Source organism: Sminthopsis crassicaudata, chromosome 4, assembly GCF_048593235.1.
Source record: "Sminthopsis crassicaudata isolate SCR6 chromosome 4, ASM4859323v1, whole genome shotgun sequence".
NCBI lineage: Eukaryota > Metazoa > Chordata > Mammalia > Dasyuromorphia > Dasyuridae > Sminthopsis > Sminthopsis crassicaudata.
In genome coordinates, this window is record NC_133620.1 from 373686620 (window position 1) to 373708659 (window position 22040).

The window sequence follows — 22040 nt, forward strand, 5'->3', positions numbered from 1 at the left end:
AGGGCATTTTAGGATCCAGGGTTGGGTGGGGATTGGATTCAGGCATGTTCAGGCACAATGGAGGATGACAGTTTATTGAATGCAAGTTTCCAGGTACTATGAAACCTGGTGACAGAGAAGGGCCCCCAGGGACAGGACCTAGGAACTAGGAAAGGGACTGTGGTCCCTGAGAATTACAAAGGGATGAAATTTCTGCATGTGGGTAGCGAATGGAGGAGTTATTTCTTATAGTTGGGGGAGGGTCAATATAAAGGGGTGTGATATTGGGTGGGGGGATTCATCTACTTTGGAACATGGTCTTGAGGGCTCAGGCACAGGTATACGAATTTATGGGAACATGGAGCCTCAAGATACACTTAGCACCCTCATGATGTTTGTATAGCCTGAGCCAGGTCGCCAGCCTGTCACCACAATCACCAGGTCCCCGACTCGGAGGAAACCACGGAGCTTCCCTGGGTAGAGAAGAATGGGATGGGGGTGTGAAACAATACCTTGGATAATCTGAGTAACAAAATTAATTCTTGGTCCCTCCCAACTCCTCACCCCTAACCCTACCAATCCTTCGAGATCTGTAGTACTATAGTGTTTCACTGGATGCCAAGGAATATGACAAGTTTGGAAGAGAGCATTGTTACCCTAATAGTCTGTCTCAATCCCACTTGTGTTACCTTTGTTGACAGAAGATGGGGGTGGGAGGTGGGGATGACTTGAATGAGGTAACAAACTGACATTGATGCTATGTGAGCTGTCATAGGTATTTTTAAGACCTTGTAGCTAAAGGCTACTTCTCCCAACTGTTGCCTTCCTGAACAGAACCACAACTAAGGAGGAGTGAACAGGGCTCTGTTCCTGGAAAGAAACATCTAGAGGACTCTAACAGCATTTGCTTGCCTCTTACAATAAATATAAATTTCAGTATGCTTGCCAACTTCTTAGCATGAATAATTTGTGTTATAGCTATACCACTGGTATACAGCAGTCACCTATACAGCAATCACCTTACGTTTTCCCCTCAATCACATTACCTGACCATAAAATTATCGATGATTAGTCCCTAAGATAGCGTGTAGTTCCTTATACCTGGTCCCGGCAATAACACAGAATCTCCCCAACAATGCAAGGTGACGACATTATGCACTAGCTCTTCCCCCAGATTTAAGAGAAGAAAATAAATCAGCCCTTTTGTCACATGCTTTCATATCAACTAGGTTAAGTGGCTTGCTATACAAAGGATCTCTAATAAAGAGTCTCAGGGGATGAGAGGAATTGGGTGAGGTGGAAGAGTGGTATTGGAGAGTTGCTATGGAAACAAATGCCAAAAGGCACTGGGGAGAGAGGTAGGTTGTCTTGGGTGAGGGAAGCAGAAACTTGGGAAGAGCCATGGAAGCCTCACCACTTTCAATGCCAAATTGGACACGGTGGTCGACATCATCAGTCCAGACAGGTTCGGGCGGGTCACGGTAGAGCAAAGGAAAAACACCACGACACAGATGGACCTGTCGGGCAGTCTGAGCAGAACGAGTGACCGCGATGACAGCAGCCCGGGGACGGTAACGAGACAGGAGTTGTGCGGAGCTGAGGGAGACAGAATATGTAGCTTAGTGGATCAGGAGTGGATCTTATTGTGAACCAGATCTGATTTCTGATCCGTCTCTGCCACTGACTTTCTCTGTGTTGATCTCTTCAAGCTTCGGTTTCTTCATCTATGAAATATTCTATACATCTCACAGCCAGTGCTGTAAGAATCACATAGGGTAGTGGCTATGAAAATATTTTTGGAAAAAATACCAAACTAAAACTAAAGTCCTTTACAAATATTGGGCATTGGTATTGGGTCTTTTCCAGATCATTAATTCCAGTGCTTTCGCCCTACTCCTTGTGCCTTTAGATGTTCATCTGGCCTCTCTGTCCCTAATGTCTATCCCCCACCTCCCTGGGTAGCCAGCTGGTCTCTCACCGGCCAGATGTTGTCAGCACAACTATAGCAGCAGCACAGCACTTGAAGGAAGCCTCCACAGCACCAATGGCAGTGACCTCAGTAGGGTCCCGGCTTAGGGGAGCTGCCCTACGAAGTTCTTCAAAGAGTTGCCGGTGATAGACAGCAGCCTCGGCCTCCCGAGCAATCTGAAAGTACCAGGGGGTCAGTCTCAGGCCCTGGTATCTGACCTGAATGGCCCTGGACATCTGGAGCCCAGGAATACTCCATATTCCCCACCAGCCCCATACCGCATGTTGCATCTTCACAGCCTCGACAGGGTAACTCCCCTTGGCCGTCTCCCCAGACAACATGATACAGTCAGCCCCGTCCAGAACAGCATTGGCCACGTCACTTGTTTCTGCTCGGGTTGGTCGGGCCTTGGTGATCATGCTTTCCAGCATCTGGAAGCACAGTCCGATAAGAATCAAGGGTTAATGCTCCCTTTCCCGCCCTTTCCAGCCCAGGCATTCCTGGGGACCCCACGGGTGTTCTCCCATCTCATGACCCTGAGACGTCCCATCCTCTGTCACCAAAGGAGAGTCACGGGATTTCAGGGGGAGGTTGGTGCCCACAATCCCTACCCTGCTCTCTGGCATACCTGTGTGGCACAGACAACCGGTTTGCCTGCCAAGTTGCAGCGTCCGATCATCATCTTCTGTGCCAAGAAGACCTTCTCAGCAGGGATCTCGATGCCCAGGTCACCTCTTGCCACCATGATGCCATCACTCACTTCCAGGATCTCATCAAACCTGGGAAGTTTGGGCCCAAGAGGGGGCACGGCAGAGTCAAGGAGAGGAGGAAAGAGTCAGGGAAAGGGAGGGTTGGGAGGGTTTCAGTTCACACTAGAAGGGGACTGGGGGAGCTGAAGGGGGGCGGGATAAAGAAAGCGAGGGGCTGGAGGCCTCACTTCTCAACGCCCTCGTGATTCTCGATTTTGCTGATGATCTTGATGCTCCGTCCTTGAGGCCCCAGGGCTTCTCGTACAGCAATCACATCTTGGGCCTTTCGGATAAAGGAGGCGAAGATGATGTCCACGCCTTGCTCCACCCCGAAACGCAGGTCCAGAGCATCCTGCTCTGACAAGCCCGGCAGATCCACTTCTGCACCGGGCAAGTTCACCCCTTTCCTGCTTCCCAGGATGCCGCCGTTCTCCACTTCAGTCAGCAGCCCCTCTGGCTCTGTGGAATTCCAGAAGCCAGGTAAAACAGGGGCGATTTGGGGCAATTCCGTGGAGTTTGAAGGGGCGTGGTTGAAAGGAAGGGGTGTGGCCTGAGATTATACCCGGGTGCTGGGTGGAAGGGTTGGGGGAGGAACATGTTCTCGGGGAGGAACTGATGGGGAGGCGGAGCAATGCTTGGGAGGGGACCCGCAAGTACGAGAACGAGGGGGTGTGGCCTGACTTGGGGCGGTAAGGCCAGGGGCTACCTCGAGCTCACCCACCTTTATGCTTAACCACCAGAGATATAAGACCGTCATCGATGTAGATCCTGCCCCCCTCTGGCACTACCCGGACTATGTTGGGATAGTCCACCCACACAGTGCTTGCATTCCCCCGAGTCCGGAACGCCGGGTCCACTGTAATCCGGACCTGGGAACCCTTCACTAGCTCCACTTCAGACTCCGGGCCCTAGGGAAAGGATTGGGAAGTAAGAATAGGGCTGGGATTCGGGGGTTTAGTGTCCAGCCTTAATCTATCCTGGACCCTTCTTTGCTTATCTTTTCCCGGTAGGAGTTCTTAGAGTACGGGTCTTAGGAGAATAGCTCTTTCTATACTCTCCTGTTAAAGGCTATCTATCTCTTATTGATTACGCTCCCGCCCACACATCTCGGGTTCCTCTCCTTCATCGGATTCTTCCCGGTTCGTAGTTTCAGCTCTCCCAGATACTGCAATCTCTGGGTCACACTCCTCCAGCCTCATCCAATCCTCAGCCCCATTCCAAGTTCTTGGTCCTGCCCACACCCTTCGTGCCAGCACTACCCTCTCTGACTGTACCCGCCCTTCCTTTCTTTGTTCCAACCGCCCTATTCCTCCCGTAGCGCTCTGCTCTCTCACTGCCCAGGGCCTCACCCCCTGGAGGATCCCGGTGCGGATCTCAGGCCCCTTGGTGTCCAGCGCTATGGCCACGGGCCGGTAGCTGAAGGAAGAGCCGGCAAAGCTCTCGACAGCTTCTCTTACGTTGGCTATGGATTCTGCGTGGTACTGGGGAGGGGACAGGGAAGAAAGGGATCAAGATAGGGCTCTCGGGCCATAGGTTTATGAATTGTCCAGCCTCTGCTCCAAACCCCCGGGTAGAATTCTCCCCAGCTCCCGCAGCAATGCTTCCCATCCCTCACTGCACCTCGTGGGAGCCATGGGAAAAATTGAGCCTCGCAATGTTCATCCCTGCTTTGATCATTTCCCTCAGCCGTTCCACAGAGCGAGATGCCGGGCCTGTGAGCAAAAAACACGGAATCGCAACATCTCCGTGTTGGAGGAAATTCCTGGAACTATCTAGGACGATTGATAATTGAGGAGAAAAAGCCCGAAGTGGTAATCCAGCTCTCTGAGCCCTCTCCCCCCAACTCAGGAAGCGTATTCCCCCTTGTGTAAGTCTCTCCCATTAAGTTACTGAACAGCTTAGCTTTTCTTCTCAGGACTAACCGTCCTCGTTTCCTTCAACTAATTCTTAAGGCTGGGGAAGGGAAGCAATATTCAGCTAGGTGGCCGCTAAGTGACACAGTGGACAAGAGCACCCGCCCTGGATTCAGGAGGACACGAGTTCAAATTCTTCCTCAGAGCTTATTAGTTATAAGATCTGAGCAAGTCACTTAACCTTGTGTGCCTCAGTTTCCTCATTTGTAAAAAGAGCTAGAGAAGGAAATGTCAAATCACTTTAGTATCTTTGCCAAAGAAATTCCAAATGGGGTCACTGAAGAGTCGGACATGACAGAATAATAACCTCTTCAGAGAGACACATTGTTCAGAGAAATTCTCTGATTAAAAGATTCCCTTTTCTTGCTCCATAGATTCCCTCTGCTTTCCCAGATAAGAGAATAAGAGTCTGTCCAGTTGTTCTAGATGAATTCCATTCCTAGCGACTTGAAAGGATTTTGTGCACATGATTGCAACACCATTCATTGTCAGTGATATGTGGAAGAAATGGAGGAAGAGAGAAAGATGACAGGAGTGGGGCTGGTAAAAGCATAAGGCAGGGAGATCAACCAGAAAAAATAATCCAATAGTCCAGGTGTGGAGTGATGAGGACCTGCACCAGAAGGGCAATGTCAGAGGAAAACAAGTGCAAGTGGGAGAGATGTTACAAATGTAGAATGGGAAGCAACTTGATTTTTTTTTTTTTTTTTTTTTTTTTTTGTGGGAGGAGAATGGAATGTAAAATTTCTAGGCAAATGAGCTTGACAAAATCTAAAGATTGTTAGCAAACTCAGGAAGTGTTAGCAAACATTGGAGTATTGATCACCAAGAACAGAAGCAGAGGATACAGAAGGAGGGGGGCGGTAGCCCTATTGTGTTCCATCCTGGTCCGGCTGGTTCTAAAATGCTGGCTTCTGAGCACCACATTTTAGGAAGGGCATTGATTAGCTTCAGAGCATACAGAGGAGTGGAAACATGATGATGAAAGGTCTTAAGATTATGAATACAAATAATAATAGCTAACATTTAAATAGCACCTACTATGTGAGTGGCACATATTGTACAAATCAGAACAATTCTGCAAGGTAGGTACCGTTATTATCCTTTTTTTGAGATGAAGAAATGAGGCAGACAAATTAATCAATTTGCCCAAAGATCACAGTGTTAGAAAATTTCTGAGGCAGATTTTTAACTCAGGTCTTCTTAACTCCAGGCCCAAAGTTCTGTCCACTTTACCACCTAACTGATCTTCCCTCTCTTTCTATGAGGATTGGGTGAAGGAAATGAGGATGGTTAATTTGGAGAAGAAAAGACTTCGTGGGATGGGGAACATGAAAGTTGTCTTTAAATTGATGAAGGATACCAGATTGAAGATAGATTGGATTTCTTCTTGTTCCGAAAGGATTAAAACTAGAAGTGAGAATGAAAAACTTCCTTATGTGGTTATCTAAAAATGAAATTGGATGCCTTGGGAGGTAATGATTTCCCCTTCATTAAAAGTATTTAAGCAAAGACTGGATGAATATTTGTCATTTTAGTCATTTTTGAAGGGACATATTAAATTAGATGGCCTCTGAGGTCCCTTCCAATTCTGTCATTTTCTTTCCCAAACCCTCTTTGCTTCTCTCTAAGATTTGTGACTTTTTCTCTTGATTCTATTTGTCTAACTACTCTTTCTCAGTCTCCCTTGCTAGAACTTCATCCAGCTCACACCTTAGGTTAAGGTGACATTAAACCTGGGATGTCTCTCAAGGCTCTATTCTGGGTCCTTTTTTCTTCTCCCTTTATTTTATTTTATTTCATTTGGTGATCTCATCAACTTCCTACACTGATAATTCCCAGATTTACTTATCTAGCCCTAACTTCTGACCTTACATTTCCAAATGTAAATCTCAAAATCACTTCATGTAGACATCTTAAACTCAGCATGTCCAAAACTGAACTATTTTCTCCCCAAGCCTTTTCCTCTTCTTACTTTATCTATTCTTAGGCAGAACTCTCTTCCCAGTCACACAAGCTTATAACCTAAGGGTTATCCTTTATCCTTACCCTCAACCCTATTTCCAATCTGTTGCCAAGTTGTACTGATTCTACATTTGTAATGTCTTTGCTTCATACTTCTTTTCTACTCTGACACTGCAACCATCCTCACCCCATTTCTGGACTAATGAAATATCCTTCTGATATTTCCCTGCTCTAAATCTCTATCAACTTCATTCCATCCTCAACACAACTTTATCTTCATAAAGTGCAGATCTGACCATATCATCTTATTCAAAAAAGTTTGATGATTCACTGTTATCTTATCTTCAGTTTTAAATATAATCTCCTGTATTTCTTTTAAAGTACTTCATGTTTAGAGAGGGAAAAAAAAGTCCTTCATGACCTTGCCCTCTTACCTTTTAGTTTGCTTTTAAACTTTCTTCCTCCTCCCTTTCTCCCCATCTGAATATCCTTCAATATAGTGATAGTGATTTTCTTTCTGTTTTTGTTTTAATTAAATTAAATTAATTACTTTTTTTTAGGCTTGTAAAGACCCAACTCCATATATTTTCACTGCCTGGAATTGTCTCCCTCATCATCATTCTTCAAATCCCACTTCAAATCCCATTTTCTACAAAAAATTTTCATCATTCCCCTTAGTGTCTTCCCTCTATTGATCAGCTCTAATTTATTCTGCATATATCTTGATTACACATAATTGTTTGCATTTTGTCTTCCTATTAGCCCAGCTCTCAGAGAGTAGGGATTAGGATTTTTTGTTTGCTCCAGAGTTTTTGTTTTTTGTTTTTCCCCTGAGGCTGGGGTTAAGTGACTTGCCCAGCTAGGAAGTGTTAAGTGTCGGAGATCAAATTTGAACTCGGGTCCTCCTGAGTTCAAGGCTGGTGCTGTATCCACTGCGCCACCTAGCTGCCCCAGCTTTTGTCTTTCTTTAGTACTTAGCATAGAGCCTGATACATAGGAAGTGAGTAATAAATGCTTGATTGCTGAGATGTGGTTGATTAGTTTCCCTCCCTCAAGTCTTTTCTCCATTCCATATCATATTCTACTCAGATGTCAAATTGATCTTGCCAGGGCAGTTAGATGGTACAGTCAGAAAGATCCAAATTCAAATCAGGATTCAGATACTAGGCTATATGATTCTGGGCAAATCACTTAACCCCAAGTGCCTGAAAAAATAAAGATCTTGCTAAAGCTCTGGCTCTGGCCATGTCATTGCCCACCCAACCCCAACTCATTCAATCTATTGCCTTCCTATTACCTCCAAGAACAAATATAAAATCATCTCTTTGGACTTTAAAGTCTAGGCTCCTTTTTACCTTCCCATCTTCTTACACTTTACTCTCCTCCATGTACTATCCAATTCAGTAACACTGACTTACCTGATGTTCTTCATACATGACCCTTCATTTCCAGACTCCATGCATTTTCATTGACTGTTCTCCCTGCCTGAAATGTTCTCCTTCCTTTATTTCTTGGCTTCCCCAATTTTCTTAAGTCTCCGGTAAAATGCTATTTTCTGCAATAAAACTTTCCTCTCCCTTTTAATATTAGTGTCTTCTTTCTGAGATTAATTCTTATTTACTCCCCTACATATTTTGTATGTGCATGGTAGTTTGTATATTGTCTCCTCCATTAGAATGTAAGAAAGTAGGGAATGGTTTTTATCCTTTTTTATATCTGTAAAATTTAGCACAATTCCTGAGACATAGTAGACATTTGTTAAATGTTTGTTAATTGTTTCTTTTGCTCAAAGAATTCTTCTTTTATTATTCAAATACACCCCCCTCTTCCTTACTCAAAAAAACTTCCTCTCTTCTTCTAGGTCAGAGACATCTCTATTGCAGAGAGATGCTTCCTCCCCATTTCTTCCCTTCACAACCAAAAAGTTTCAATCTAACTTCTCAAATTTCTCACATTCTATCACTTCAGTCCTCCCCCATACTATTGAAAGAAAATATCTGGAAAGTGGGCAATGCCAGAGGATGTGAGATTTAATTATATCTGTAGCCAGAGAATGATGTTGGTATATAGTATGTTGGAAAGTGAGGAGCAGGATTTGAGGAGATCCAGGTAGAGTGATACCAATGTGGAAGATGAGGGGGATGACATTGACAATGATATGGGTAGTACAAGTGGCACTTGGCTTTGATGATGTGAGATTTGAGACTGGGAAAGGGAAAGATGAGAAGTAAGGATATGGGATGATAGAATTGGAATGGGAGGCATTTGGGAAAAAATAGAACACTAGAGACATGGGTTCTAAGTCTGCCTCTGCTGTTAACTTATAATGAGCAAAGTCAAGTGAAAATAGTTGCTCCTTCCCACCACCCCAGCTCACAAAGATGCTATCATTATCTTTTTTTTTTTTTTCCCTGAGGCTGGGGTTAAGTGACTTGCCCAGGGACACAGAGCTAGGAAGTGTTAAGTGTCTGAGATCACATTTGAACTCAGGTCCTTCTGAATTCAAGGCTGGTGCTCCACCTATCCACTACGCCACTTAGCTGCCCCCGATGTTATCATTCTCAAATGAGAATTGTGCAAAAAATTCTTTGTTTCTCAGACTCCCTGTCACTGCAAAGAGTAAGCTTTGCAATTAGATTGAAAGCTTTTGAGCGTAGAGGATATCTTTTGCCTCTTTTGTTTTAATCTCCAGCATTTAGCACATTGTCTGGCATAGAGTTGGTGCTTAATAAATATTTATCAATTAACTGCCATTGTTACTTACCTATGGTGGCTATGATGCTGGTACTTCGGGCAGCCACTGGTTCTGAGTCAATATCCAGTAGGCAGAGATGCTCCAAAAAGGTATCTGCCATGGCTGCTGGGAGCTGTTGCTTCTGGAAGAAGGCAGCACCTAGCTCCTGGGTCAAGTGGGCCACACTAGCCCTTCGAAGGTAGCCGGCTGGTCCTGGAAGGGGAGAAAGGTAGGGTGATTACAGTGGATATTGATCGATAACCTAGAACTCAATCCTTTCCCTAACTAGATTTCTCACTGCTCAAATCCTGGTCCCTCTATTCCTCTGCCAGTCTCCTCTTATTCCATTTTCAGCCACCTCATTCCCATACTCAGGGATTTAAATCCCTGAAGGACATTTGTGTGTATACAATCCCCACCCTCTTATCTTCCAACCACCCCAACCTCCTTGCTTCTCAATATATTAAACTCCCTTCATTATCTTCCTTCTTTCTCTCAGCTCCTTCAATCTCTAAGGTTTCCCATTTTGGGAATGAGTTCTTAGGACCCTCTCCTCCTTTTCCTCCAAGCCCTCCATTTCTCGCCAGATCCTACCCTCCATGCTGTTAGACATGTTCAGTGTCTGTGTGTCTGCTGCTAGTCACCCTGGTGTTGCTCTGATCTGGGCAAGCCTCTGAGTGGCTGGTTAAAGTATTACCAGACTCTTTGTCCTCACTGCCCCACAATTCACTGAGTCTTTTCGTGACACAGGGGCAGAGTTCAGCAGCCACGGGAGCTTCCCGTGCTTGCAGATTCCCCATAGTTTAACCTGTAGACCTTGAAAGGAGGGAAGGACATTTCAAGGGGAGTTCCGAGGACTGGGAATAATCTATTTCTGGGCAATTAATGAATGAATGTAAACAAGCTGCAGAGCACTAGGCACCAGAAAACCTGGGTCCAAGTCCTGAGCAAGTCACTCCAAATACTGATAAGAGCATAGAATATTACAACTAGAAGAAACCTTAGATTTCTAGACCAACTCCTTCATTTTATAGATAAAGAAACAGTCCCAGAAAGATCAAGGTCACAGGAGAAGTAAGTAGATTCAAACCCAGGTCTGTTTACTCAAAATTTTTCCTAAAGTAGCCCAAAGTTACCTCATCTGTTCCCCTTTGTTCCCTCATCTGTAAATAGAATGATAATAATAATAATAATCTTTCTACTTTATAGAATTCATCTGAATATGCATTGGAATAGTCTCTTTCTAAAAGCCCAGCACTATACAGATGGAAATTATCACACAAAATGTGCACTGATCCTTTTCAAGTTGACATAGTGGCAACTTCAGTACACTTGTCTCACTTTCTCCTCTTGGACTGTTTCCTCCTTTGTCCAATAAAGGTTACTTGAGCAATTTCGAAAGGGAATTTGTCCCCTATCCTTACCTCCTGGGGCCCCTAAGAGGAAGGATGCCATCAAGTCCCGTTGGTGCTTAGAGGTCCATGGCCCTAGTATTCCAGGAGCAAGGCCTTCTAATGACATGGCTCCAAATGGTGGGTCCTTCAAGCCACATGGAGAATGGGAGAAAAAGAAGCACAGGGGAGGGTGCCTGCCCCTCTTATCTGAAGCAGCCAGAGAGAAGAAAAGGGGCACACCCAATGATCCTCCCCCATCCTCTTGTTGGACAGTCCCCCCACTTTCCTACCTCCAGTCTGTTTCTTTGACTGGTCCCCACCCTTTGTTGTTAGGCAGCTTAGCATAATAGAAAGAATACTGGACACAGAACTTGGCAGAACTAGCTTTAAACTCTGCCAGTGACACAAGCCACAACAACGGTCAAGTAACTTCACCTTTCTGATCCTCAGTTTCTTCATCTGTAAAACATGGATAATGAAGTGCTTCATTGAGTTGATTAAGTGATATAATGTGCTTGAAATACTTCATTTGAAACTACTTTATGTCAGCTAATATACCTACTCAGATATTGTCAGTCGATAAGTATTTATTAAGAGCTATTTTCAAAACTTTGTGCTTGGAGCTTTGGATACAAAGAAAGGCAAAGATTGTTCTCAAGGAGTTCACAGTCTTAAGGGGGAGATTCAAATAACTATGTATAAGAAGAAGTGGAAATGGCCTTTAAGAGAAGGTATGAAGATTAAGGAAGGTTGGGGAAATTTTTTTTTTTTTTTCAGAAGATACTTGGGGCTTGGAAGAGCCAAACTAGGAATGTTGTACCACAATTCCCTTTTAATGTTCTGACCCAATTTCCCTAATTGTCCTACCTCAGTTTCTCTGCCCCAAGGCTTCAGGCTATAATCATTCCCTCTTAATGTTTGATAGATACAAGTCTTATATCTTAGACATCATTAGAATATTAGGAGCCTCTCTAGTATCTCTCTCCATTATGTCATCCTAGGTGCTTCCCCCCATTAGGTCATCCTCATTCCAGGTATCTCCCTTATTATGTCATTATTCTTGTTACCATATAAAAGAATCTTGTATCTGACATTCTCATCTGGATTCTTGGAGATGATAATCTCATTCAGCCTTGGGATCAAATCATGGATCCATTTGGTCCCAGTAAATCTCTCCCTTTCAAAAAAAAATATTAAATTGTTCTCTAATCTCTATCCTGCCTCGGTTTCTCCAGCATTACCAGAGATAGAAGTGATTAGGGAGAAAATTCTACATGGGTGATGAAGTGTTTTGTGCCAGGAAGAGCAAGGAGACCAATGTCATTGGATTGCTGAGTATGTTGAGAGAAGGATTATAAAGTATAAAAAGATTGGAAAGGTTGGAAATGGATGGGGAAAGTATAACATCATGAAGAATTTTAAGTACTTTAAATACTTAGGACAGAGCATGGGACTTGAAATCAGGAAGATCTGAATTCAAATTTGTCTCAGGCACTTATTAACCATGTAACCCTGAACAAGTCATTTACCTCTGTTTGCCTCAGTTTCCATATCTATAAAATAAGCTGGAGGAGAAAATGGCAAACCATTCCAGTATCTCTGCCAAGAAAACCCTAAATGGGGTCTTAATTGAACAATAAATTTAATTTTGAAGATGACAGAGAGCTACCACAGTTTGTTAAATAGGGGGTTGACCATGGTCAAACCTGTACTTTTTGAAGATTAGTTGGACAGCTGAGTGGAGGATGGAGTGGAATGGGCAGAAATTTGATGCAAGCTGATTAATCAGAAAGCTATTGCAATAATATAGGTATGAGGTGATCAAGGCAGTGGCAGTATCAGCAGAAAAAAAGTTGGAATAGACAAAACTTGACAACTGGGTAGATATTGGTGGGGGGGAGGAGGGCAAGATGAAGAAAGAAAAAGAAGAACCCAGGATGACATGTATGTTTTGAGTCTGCATGATGGGGAGAATGCTGGTTGATAATAATAGAGAAGTTAAGAAAAAGGAAGGATTTTGGGGAAAAGATGAGTTCAATTTTGGACTTGTTGAGTTTAAGATGTCTGTCATAATCCAGTTCTAGATGTTCAATAGGCAATCAGAGAGGTCAAGGTCAGGAAATCAGGAGGTCAAGAGAGAGATTAGTACTGAATAAGTTGGCTTAAGAATCATTAGGATAGAGATGATAACTGAATCCATGGGAGCTGATGAGATCACCATGTAGAGAAGAAGTGAAGGGGGCCCAGGACAGAATTCAGGATATCTATGATTAATGACATGACTTCTACCACAGGAGAGTAGTCAGATAGGTAGGAGAAGAACCAGAAGACACTGTGATGAGGTCTATTTTCAGAGTTCCTGGTCAGGGAATCAAATGATGAGATTAGGATTCCTGGTGGTCAGGGAGTTAGATGATGAAGTTTGAGGTTCAGGGAACTAAATAAGAGGCTTGGCTCCCCTAAGTCCCCTTGGGATTCGACGCATGGGTAGGGAATTTTGGAACCCCTTTCTGGCGCACAGAGATCCTTTGTAAAGGAATTTACAGACCTGAAAAGCTAAACTGATAAAAAGAAGTTTATTGTAGGTATTTGGAAGTCAGCCTTTGCTATGCATGAATAGAAAGGCTAAATTCCTTAGTGGAGAAGTCCTGGCAGAGAAGTAAAGTTTCTAGTAGAGAAATCCTGAGAGAGAGGTATCAAGTCTTCTTAGGGAAATAGGTGAGAGAGATAAAGAGAGGGTAATGCTGAAAGAGAATATCATTCCAGCAGGCAGAGGCTACTATGCTAGGAAGAGAGAGAATTTCCTTGGCATGGCATATTAACTCCTCTGAGAAAAGTAAGTTTAAAATTGGCTCTTTTATAATAGAATCCCTTTGGCTACAAGCTGAGGGGGCTAGTGGGGGGAGTGGGGGGAGTTTGAGCTGGACTCAGAATAGACAACCTTGGAATTGAATGGATGTTCTCTTCAATTCAATAGGATTGGTATCTCTAGCTCTGAACTCAACCAGCCCCACTTAGATAACAGAAGGAAGCAGTTTGTCATGTTTCCCTCAGCAGGGTCTTTTACACAGGCAGGATTCAAGGAGAATTTGTTCTTCAAGGAGTGTTAGAGTTTCAGGGCTCCCTTCTTTAAGTGTATCACTAGGACCTAGAAAGAAGAGAGTTTCAGGAAGAGGGTGATCAACAGTGTCAAAGACTGAAGAGAGGTCAAGAAAGATGAGATTTGAGAATCATTAATATCTTTGGAAAGATCTGCTTTAATTGAATAATAAGGTTGGAAGCTGAATTACAAAGTGTTTTCAACATTATTTTTTTTTCTTTTCAATAGCATTTTATTTTTTTCCAATGATGTAAAGATAACTTTCAACATTTATTGTTTAGCCAAGTTTTTTAAATTTTTAAAATGTTTTCTTAATTGTATTTTATTTTTCCAATTACATATAAAATTAGTTTTCAACATTCATTTTTAGAAGATTTTGTGTTCCAAATTTTTTCTCTCTCTCTCCTCTACCTTCCTTCTCCCTAAGACAATAAGCAATTTGATATAGGTTATACATGTACAATCATTTTAAACATATTTCTACATTAATCATGTTGTCAAAGAAAAATCAGAACAAAAGGGAAAAAAACCACATGAAAGAAGAAGTAAGCAAACAAACAAATAAAAAAGATGAAAATAGTATGTTTTGATCCACATTAAGTCTCTATAGTTTTCTCTCTGGGTGCAGATGGCATTTTTCATCCCAAGTCTATTGGAATTGAGGTGAATTATTGTATTCATGAGAAGAACTAAATTTATCATATCAATATTCATTTTTGTAAGATTTTGAGCTCCAAATTTTTTCCCATCCTCTCTTCCTCTCCTTCTCCCACAAACCAAATCTAACATAAGCTATAATGTGCAATCATGTTAAACATCAGACTCCAAAAAGTTAAAAACAGATAGAGAAGGAAGTAGAGGTTCCTATTGTAAATAACCTTCTCAAGGAATTTAGCCCTCCAGAAAAAAAGGCAGGGAGGAAAAATAAGAGGATAATGCAGAGGAATGGATCAAGTGAGAATTTTTTGAAGATGAAGATGACAGGAGCATATTTGTAGACACTAGGGAAGCAATCATGCTAGAAGATGAAATCTGCTAGAGAAGATGGGTTGGAATGGCACCATTTGTGCATCTACAGGGGTTTGTCTTGGCAAGTAGATCCACTCCTTCATGTGAAACAGGGGTAAAGAAGATGAGAGTATCAAAAGGCATCTGAGATAATGGATCTCATTTTTGTCATTGAAATATGAAGCAAGGTTCTCTCTCAGCTAAGAGGGTGGGTGGAGGGGGAGGATGTGAAAGGTGTGAAGTGTGATGAAAAGGTTTGGAAAAACAGATGTGGTGAATGGCATACTGAATTGATGGTTGTTTTTATCCAGTCTTATGAGGTTTTCTTTGAAAAGTTACTGAAGTATTTGTTTTTAGGTTATATATGTACATTCATTTTTTTTCTATTTCCATATCAATCATGTAGAGAGAGAGAAAAATCAGAACAAAAGAGAAAACCATGAGAAAAAAAAACAGAAAAATAAAATAAGGTGAAAATAGTATGTGTTTATATAGGTCTCTCTCTGGATGTAGATGGCATTTTCCAAAGTTTACTGGAATTGCCTTGTATCACTGAATTGCTGAGGACCAAATTGATTATATCTGATCATCACAATCTTGATGTTGTTGTGTATACTGTTAAAAGAATATTTATTAAGCAATTACTATGTGTTAAGCACTGTGGCTACAAATACAAGAACAAAAATAATATTTGCCTAAAAGAAACTTATATATCAATGGGAGAAACTACACACAGAGGGGAAATGGTGGCTAGGGAGGGGAACTTTGGTCCAAAAGTTATTGAAATGAAAAGTATATATTGACACTTTCAGGAATAATGGCCAAGCTGATTGGTTTATAGTTCTAGAACTATGGTTCTAGAATTAAAATTTGTCAGGTCAAGGGTTATGCTTTCAGTTGTGAGGAGGTTAAGAAGGAGATTGTAGTGGCGAGACTGTCATTTATCTTGAGGATATGTTCCAAAGTGCTCTAGGATTGGGGCTCTACTGATTGGGGAAAGGCAGTAGTGGAAGAAGTTGTAAAGGAGGTGGTTGGAGAGGAGCAAATATTACACTAAAGAGATTGGAGGTTAAATAGCAGAAAGGGATTTCTGGAAAGAGTGAACTGTCTAGGTCAGGGACTAAGGGCTCTAAGTTCCCAGTTTCTGGCTCCCCATCCAAAAGATGTTTTAGTATAACCTGGATAACTAACCTCTTGTGAAGGATATGATAGCAGAAACTCCTTCCTTCCTGTATCACACAGGAATATAAGTATATGATGTTGGAGGTACTTTTCAACACTAAAGCACTCTGAAAGAAATGGGAACATGTATGTTTTAAATATAAGTGTTTTAAGGCTTTTTATTTTTAAAACATATGCACAAATAATTTGACAATATTGACCTTTGCATAGTCTTGTGTTTCCAATTTTCTCCTCTTTCCCCTTACCTCCTCCCCAGATGAAAAGCAATCCAATATATGTTAAACATATTAAAATATATGCTAACTCCAATATGTATAAACAAATTATACAACTCTCTTGCTACACAAGAAAAATCAGATCAAAAAAAAAATGAAAGAAAGAAAGAAAGTAAATGAGTAAGAAAATAAAATGCAAGCAAACAACAACCAAAAGAGTGAGAATGTTATGTTGTAATCCACATTCAGTTCCTACAATCCTTTCTCTGGATATAGATGGCTTTCTTCATCACAAGATCATTGAAACTGACATCAATCATCTCACTGTTGGAAAGTCACATTCATCAGAATTAATCATCATATAATATTGATGTCGCTGTGTACATCTTCTGGTTCTGCTCATTTCACTTAGCATCAGTTCATATAAGTCTCTCCAGGCCTCTCTGGAATCACCTCCTGATCATTTCTTATAGAACAATAATATTCCATAACATTCATATACTATAACTTATTTAGCCATTCTCTAACTGATGGGCATCCACTAAGTTTCCAGTTTCTTGCCACTACGAAAAACAATTTTGCACATGTGAGTCCCTTTCCTTTCTTTAAGATCTCTTTGGGCTCCCAACTTTTGGGATAAGAATTAATTGTTTGACAAAAGCTGCTGGGAAAACTGGAAATTAGTATGGCAGAAACTAGGCATGGACCCACACTTAACACCACATACTAAGATAAGATCAAAATGGGTCCATGATTTAGGCATAAAGAATGAGATAATAAATAAATTAGAAGAACATAGGACAGTTTACTTCTCAGACTTGTGGAGGAGGAAGGAATTTATGACTGACCAAAGGAGAACTAGAGATCATTATTGATCACAAAATAGAAAATTTTGATTACATCAAATTAAAAAAAGCTTTTGTACAAACAAAACTAATGCAAACAAGATTAGAAGGGAAGTAACAAATTGGGAAAACATTTTTACAATTAAAGGTTCTGATAAAGGCCTCATCTCCAAAATATACAGAGAATTGACTCTAATTTATAAGAAATCAAGCTATTCTCCAACTGATAAATGGTCAAAGGATATGAAGACAATTTTCAGATGATGAAATTGAAACTATTTCCACTCATATGAAAGTGTTCCAAATCACTATTGATCAGAGAAATGCAAATTAAGACAACTCTGAGATAACACTACACACCTGTCAGATTGGCTAAATGATGAATGTTGGAGGGGCTGTGGGAAAACGGGGACACTGATGCATTGTTGGTGTAGGTGTGAAAGAATCCAACCATTCTGGAGAGCAATCTGGAATTATGCCCCAAAAGTTATCCAACTGTGCATACCCTTTGACCCAGCAGTGCTGCTACTGGGCTTATATCCCAAAGAAATACTAAAGAAAGGAAAGGGACCTGTATGTGCCAAAATGTTTGTGGCTCTCTTTTTGTAGTGACTAGAAACTAGAAAATGAATGGGTGCCCATCAATTGGAGAATGGTTGGGTAAATTATGGTATATGAAGGTTATAAAATATTATTGTTCTGTAAGAAATGACCAGGAGGATGAATACAAAGAGCCTTGGAGAGATTTACATCAACTGATGCTGAGTGAAATGAGCAGAACCAGGAAATCATTATACATTTCAACAACAATACTGTATGAGGATGTATTCTGATCTTCAATGAAGAGAAGATCTAACTCAGATCCAATTGATCAATGATGGACAGAATCAGCTATGTCCAGAGAAGGAACACTGGGAAATGAGTGTAAACTGTTTACATTTTTGTTTTTCTTTCCAGGTTATTTTTTACCTTCTGAATCCAATTCTTCCTTTGCAACAACAACAACAAAAAATTCGGTACTGTACACATATATTGTATCTAGGATATACTATAACACATTTAACATATATGGGACTGCCTGCCATCTAGGGGAGGGGGTGGAGGGAAGGAGGGGAAAATTCGGAACAGAAGGGAGTGCAAGGGATAATGTAAAAAATTACCCATGCATATGTACTGTCAAAAAAAAGTTACAATTATAAAATCAAAAATAAATAAATAAATAGCTTAAAACAAACAAACAAAAAGATCTTTTTGGCATATAATCTCAGTAGAAACATTGCTGGGTCAAAGGGTATGCACAGTTTGATAACTTTTTGATCATAGTTCCAAATTGCTCTCTAGAATGGCTCTATCTGTTCACAGCTGCACCAACAATGCGTTAGTATCCCAGTTTTCCCACATCCCCTCCAACATTCATCATTGTCTTTTCCTGTCATCTTAGCCAATTTTAGAGTCCTTTATGGCCTCATTTCTAAAATATATGAAAAACTGATTCAAATTTAAAAGAATACAAGTCATTCCCTAGTTGATAAATATGGTCAAGGAATATGAACATATATTTTCAGATGAAGAAATTAAAGCTGTTTGTTCTTATATGAAGAAATGCTGTGAATCACTTATTGATTAGAGAAATGCAAATCAAAACAACTCTGAAGTAGTCCTTACACATATCAGATTGGTTAGGATAACAGGAAAAGATAATGATAAGTGTTGGAGGGAATGTGAGAAAACTAGAATATTAATACATTGTTGGTGAAGTTATGGATTGTTCCAGCCATTGTGGAGAGCAATTTAGAACTATGCTTAAAGGATTATCATCAACAGTGCATATCCTTTAATCCAGCATTGTCACTATTGGGTGTTAAGAAGTAATAAAAGAGGGCAATATGTGCATAAATGCTTGAACAGTTTTGTTTTTTTTTATTCTGATGACAAGGAACTGGAAATTGAGAGGATACCCACATCAATTGCATTATGGCTCAATAAGTTAGGGTATGTGAATGTAATGGAATATTATTGTTTAAATAGGAATGATGAGCAGACTGATTTCAGAAAAGCCTGAAAAGACTCACGTGAATTAATGCTGAATGAGTGACCAGAGACAAGTGAACGTTATATACAGTAACAACAAAGTTATATAATGATTAACTGTGATAGCCCTAGCTCTTCTCAGCAGTACAGTGATCCAAGACAATTCCAATAAACCTGGGATGGAAAATGCCATCCAAATCCAGAAAGAGAACTATGGAGACTGAATGTGGATTGAAATATGTTATTTTCACCTTTTTTACTTGTTTGCTTTTTATTTCTCATGGTTTTCCCTTTTTGTACTGTAAATGAAGGTCATCAGGCTGCTCAAGCTGTATGGAACTGACTCAGGTCAGAAAGCAAAACTAATAAAAAAGTTGAAGCTTCTATGATGATCAATATTGAAACCAGATTTCAAAATGGCTTGGGAAGGCTCTATAGGAAAATCCATTTTTTGAATTATTGAAGTGAGTATCAAATGACTTTATATTGCAATCTTAAGTGCAAAGGCTATAATTTTTATTATTATTATTATAGCTTTTTATTTACAAGATATATGCATGGGTAATTTTTCAGCATTGACCCCTGCAAAATCTTCTGTTCCAACTTTTCCCCTCCTTTTCCCCTTCTCCCCCAAATGGCAGGTAGACCCATATATGTTAAATATGTTAAAGTATATGTTAAATATAATATATGTATACCTGTCCATACAGTTATTTGGTGCATAAGAAGAATCAGACTTTGAAATAATGTAGACTTTACCTGTGAGGGAAATCCCAGAGTTCTTTCACTGGGCATAACTGGTTCAGTTCATTACTGCTCTCTTGGAACTGATTTGGCTCATCTCATTGTTGGAGAGGGCCACGTCCATCAGAATTGATCATCACGTAGTATTGTTGTTGAAGTATATAATGATCTCCTGGTCCTGCTTATTTCACTCAGCATCAGTTCATATAAGTCTCTCCAGGTCTTTCTGAAATCATCCTGCTGGTCATTTCTTACAGAACAATAATATTCCATAACATTCATATACCATAATTTATCCAACCATTCTCCAATTGATGAGCATCCACTCATTTCCCAGTTTCTAGCCACTACAAAAGAGCTGCCACAAACATTTTGGCACATACAGGGCCCTTTCCCATCTTTAGTATCTCTTTGGGATATAAGCCCAGTAGTAACTCTGCTGGATCAAAGGGTATGCACAGCAAAAGCTATGTTTTTAAAGCTACATTTTTAGTATTAGCATTTCCTCATATCAACAAAATAACAAATTATCTGATTTGTAGCCCTTTGCTAATTTCTGAGTTATTAATGAAAATGTAACCAATGGCTCTTAGGTGCTATTATAAACTGGTTCCAGCATAACATTGCTTCCCTCTCATTGGAAATGTTCAAATACAGATTGGAATACCATTTACAGGGTGAGTGTGTTGCATCAAGGATATTTTTTTTCAGCTATGGGTTGGTCAGTTAACCATGTTGCAATTCTGTAATTCTGTGATGTAGATCAGGTTCAGTATTGAGGACTTCTTGGTGATGATAATCTTTGACTTATGACCCTACACTAAATCTGCCACACAGTAAGTAATGACTAAATTTGGCTAATCTCTAGTTTTCCCTTAAGTGTATTCAGTTGCCCTTAGAAGATTAATCTAGTAAAGCATGGAGTATTGAATAGATTTATTAAAATTCATTTAAAGAATAAAGACCAGAGCTTTATCCCTGTAGAAAAGGGTACACTTATAGCTCACTTCCAAGTCTTATGCCACTTGAGCTCTCCTCTAGAATGAAGATATAGTTTCTTCTGGTTTGATTTCTTTCATCATAAGGAGAAACCATTTCCTTTACCTCCTTATATATACACCATATAAAATGGGAATAATTATATTCATGATACAAACCTCATAGGTTTTTGTAAGTTTTGCAAACTTTAAAGTAAAATATGGATATAATTTATCAATTTGTATGGAAGAAGTGGCATTTTAAATAGGGTTCCAAGGAATTGTACATAGAATTCAGGGCTAAGAACATAGTTACTAATGCCAGTTATTAATACTTACAATTTCAAACTATCTTGCATTTACTTATCTGTGTATACATAGTCCTGCCTGACTCTCTATTATCCCAGTAGAATGGAAGCTCTTTAAAGGCTGGACTACTGAATTTTTATTTCTGCAACCATAGCACTTAATATAATGTCTGAGTGAGTTAAGTGCCTTCTATTTGCTAGGCATTGTACTAGCACAACAAAGAAAAGCAAGAGAATCCCTACATTCATGAAGTTTGTAATCTAAATGGTAAGTGGATAAAAGATGAAAACAGCTATATACAATTAAGATAGACTGGAAATGCTCTCAGAGGGAAAGTGCTAAGAATAAGACATCCTGTAGAAAGTAAGACTTTAGCTGAAATTTGAAGAAATTCAGAGAAGGCAGGAAATGATGTTAAGGAAGAAGAATGTTCCAGGAATGGACAATAGTCTGTGAAAATGATTGAAGTCAGAAGATAGAGTTTCTTGTGCAAGCCATAACAAGGTCAGTGTTACTAGATTGTTGAGTATGTGTGGTATAAAGCAAAAGAAGATTGAAAAGGGGGCAGCTAAATGGTGCAGTGATTTGATCACCTGCCCTGCAGGCAGATGAGTTCAAAATCAGCCTCCTACACTTAACATTTACTAGCTGTGTGACTGGATAAAGTACTTAATTCTAATTGCCTCTGTTTCTTTGGGGGAAGCTAGGTGACACAGTAGATAAAGCACCAGCCCTGAAGTCCGGAGGACCTGAGTTCAATGTACTTAACACTTCCTAGTTGTGTGACCATGGGCAATTGCCCCCCCCCCATTGCCTCAGGAAAAAAAAGAGAAAGGGAACTAGAAAGGTAAGAGTCACATGATGGGGGCTTTAAAAGTGAACCAGAGGGTTTTACCTGTGATCTTGAGGTAATAGGTATCCCCTGG

The 22040-nt window shown here is 40.6% G+C and overlaps 1 protein-coding gene across 3 annotated transcripts; it reads right to left on the reverse strand.

Moving 5' to 3' along the window:
- Positions 1 to 58: 58 nt before the first annotated feature.
- PKLR (pyruvate kinase L/R) lies at positions 59 to 10880 on the reverse strand. Of its 3 annotated transcripts, none has more exons than XM_074262211.1 (11): positions 10734 to 10880; positions 9340 to 9522; positions 4318 to 4409; positions 4047 to 4178; positions 3419 to 3605; positions 2886 to 3156; positions 2577 to 2727; positions 2227 to 2379; positions 1958 to 2124; positions 1394 to 1575; positions 59 to 452 (listed from the first exon to the last, which is right to left on the reverse strand). In XM_074262211.1, exons 1-11 carry the CDS (start codon positions 10828 to 10830, stop codon positions 346 to 348), a joined length of 1722 nt encoding a protein of 573 aa, XP_074118312.1. In that variant the 5' UTR covers positions 10831 to 10880; the 3' UTR covers positions 59 to 345. The 3 variants fall into 3 exon arrangements, with proteins under 3 accessions (XP_074118312.1, XP_074118314.1, XP_074118313.1); XM_074262213.1 differs by lacking the exon at positions 10734 to 10880 and adding an exon at positions 9904 to 9988; XM_074262212.1 differs by lacking the exon at positions 10734 to 10880 and adding an exon at positions 9904 to 9985 and having other exon boundaries at positions 59 to 501; positions 1363 to 1575.
- Positions 10881 to 22040: the final 11160 nt, after the last annotated feature.

What these genes read in the sequence shown, in the direction of transcription:
- PKLR (XM_074262211.1), bottom strand. Translation starts at nt 10,830, where the DNA reads ATGTCATTAGAAGGCCTTGCTCCTGGAATACTAGGGCCATGGACCTCT. An exon ending in TTTCCCATGGCTCCCACGAG is followed by an intron (nt 4,179 to 4,317) that starts GTGCAGTGAGGG and finishes TCCCCTCCCCAG; the next exon opens with TACCACGCAGAATCCATAGC. An exon ending in GCACCGGGATCCTCCAGGGG is followed by an intron (nt 3,606 to 4,046) that starts GTGAGGCCCTGG and finishes TCCTTTCCCTAG; the next exon opens with GGCCCGGAGTCTGAAGTGGA.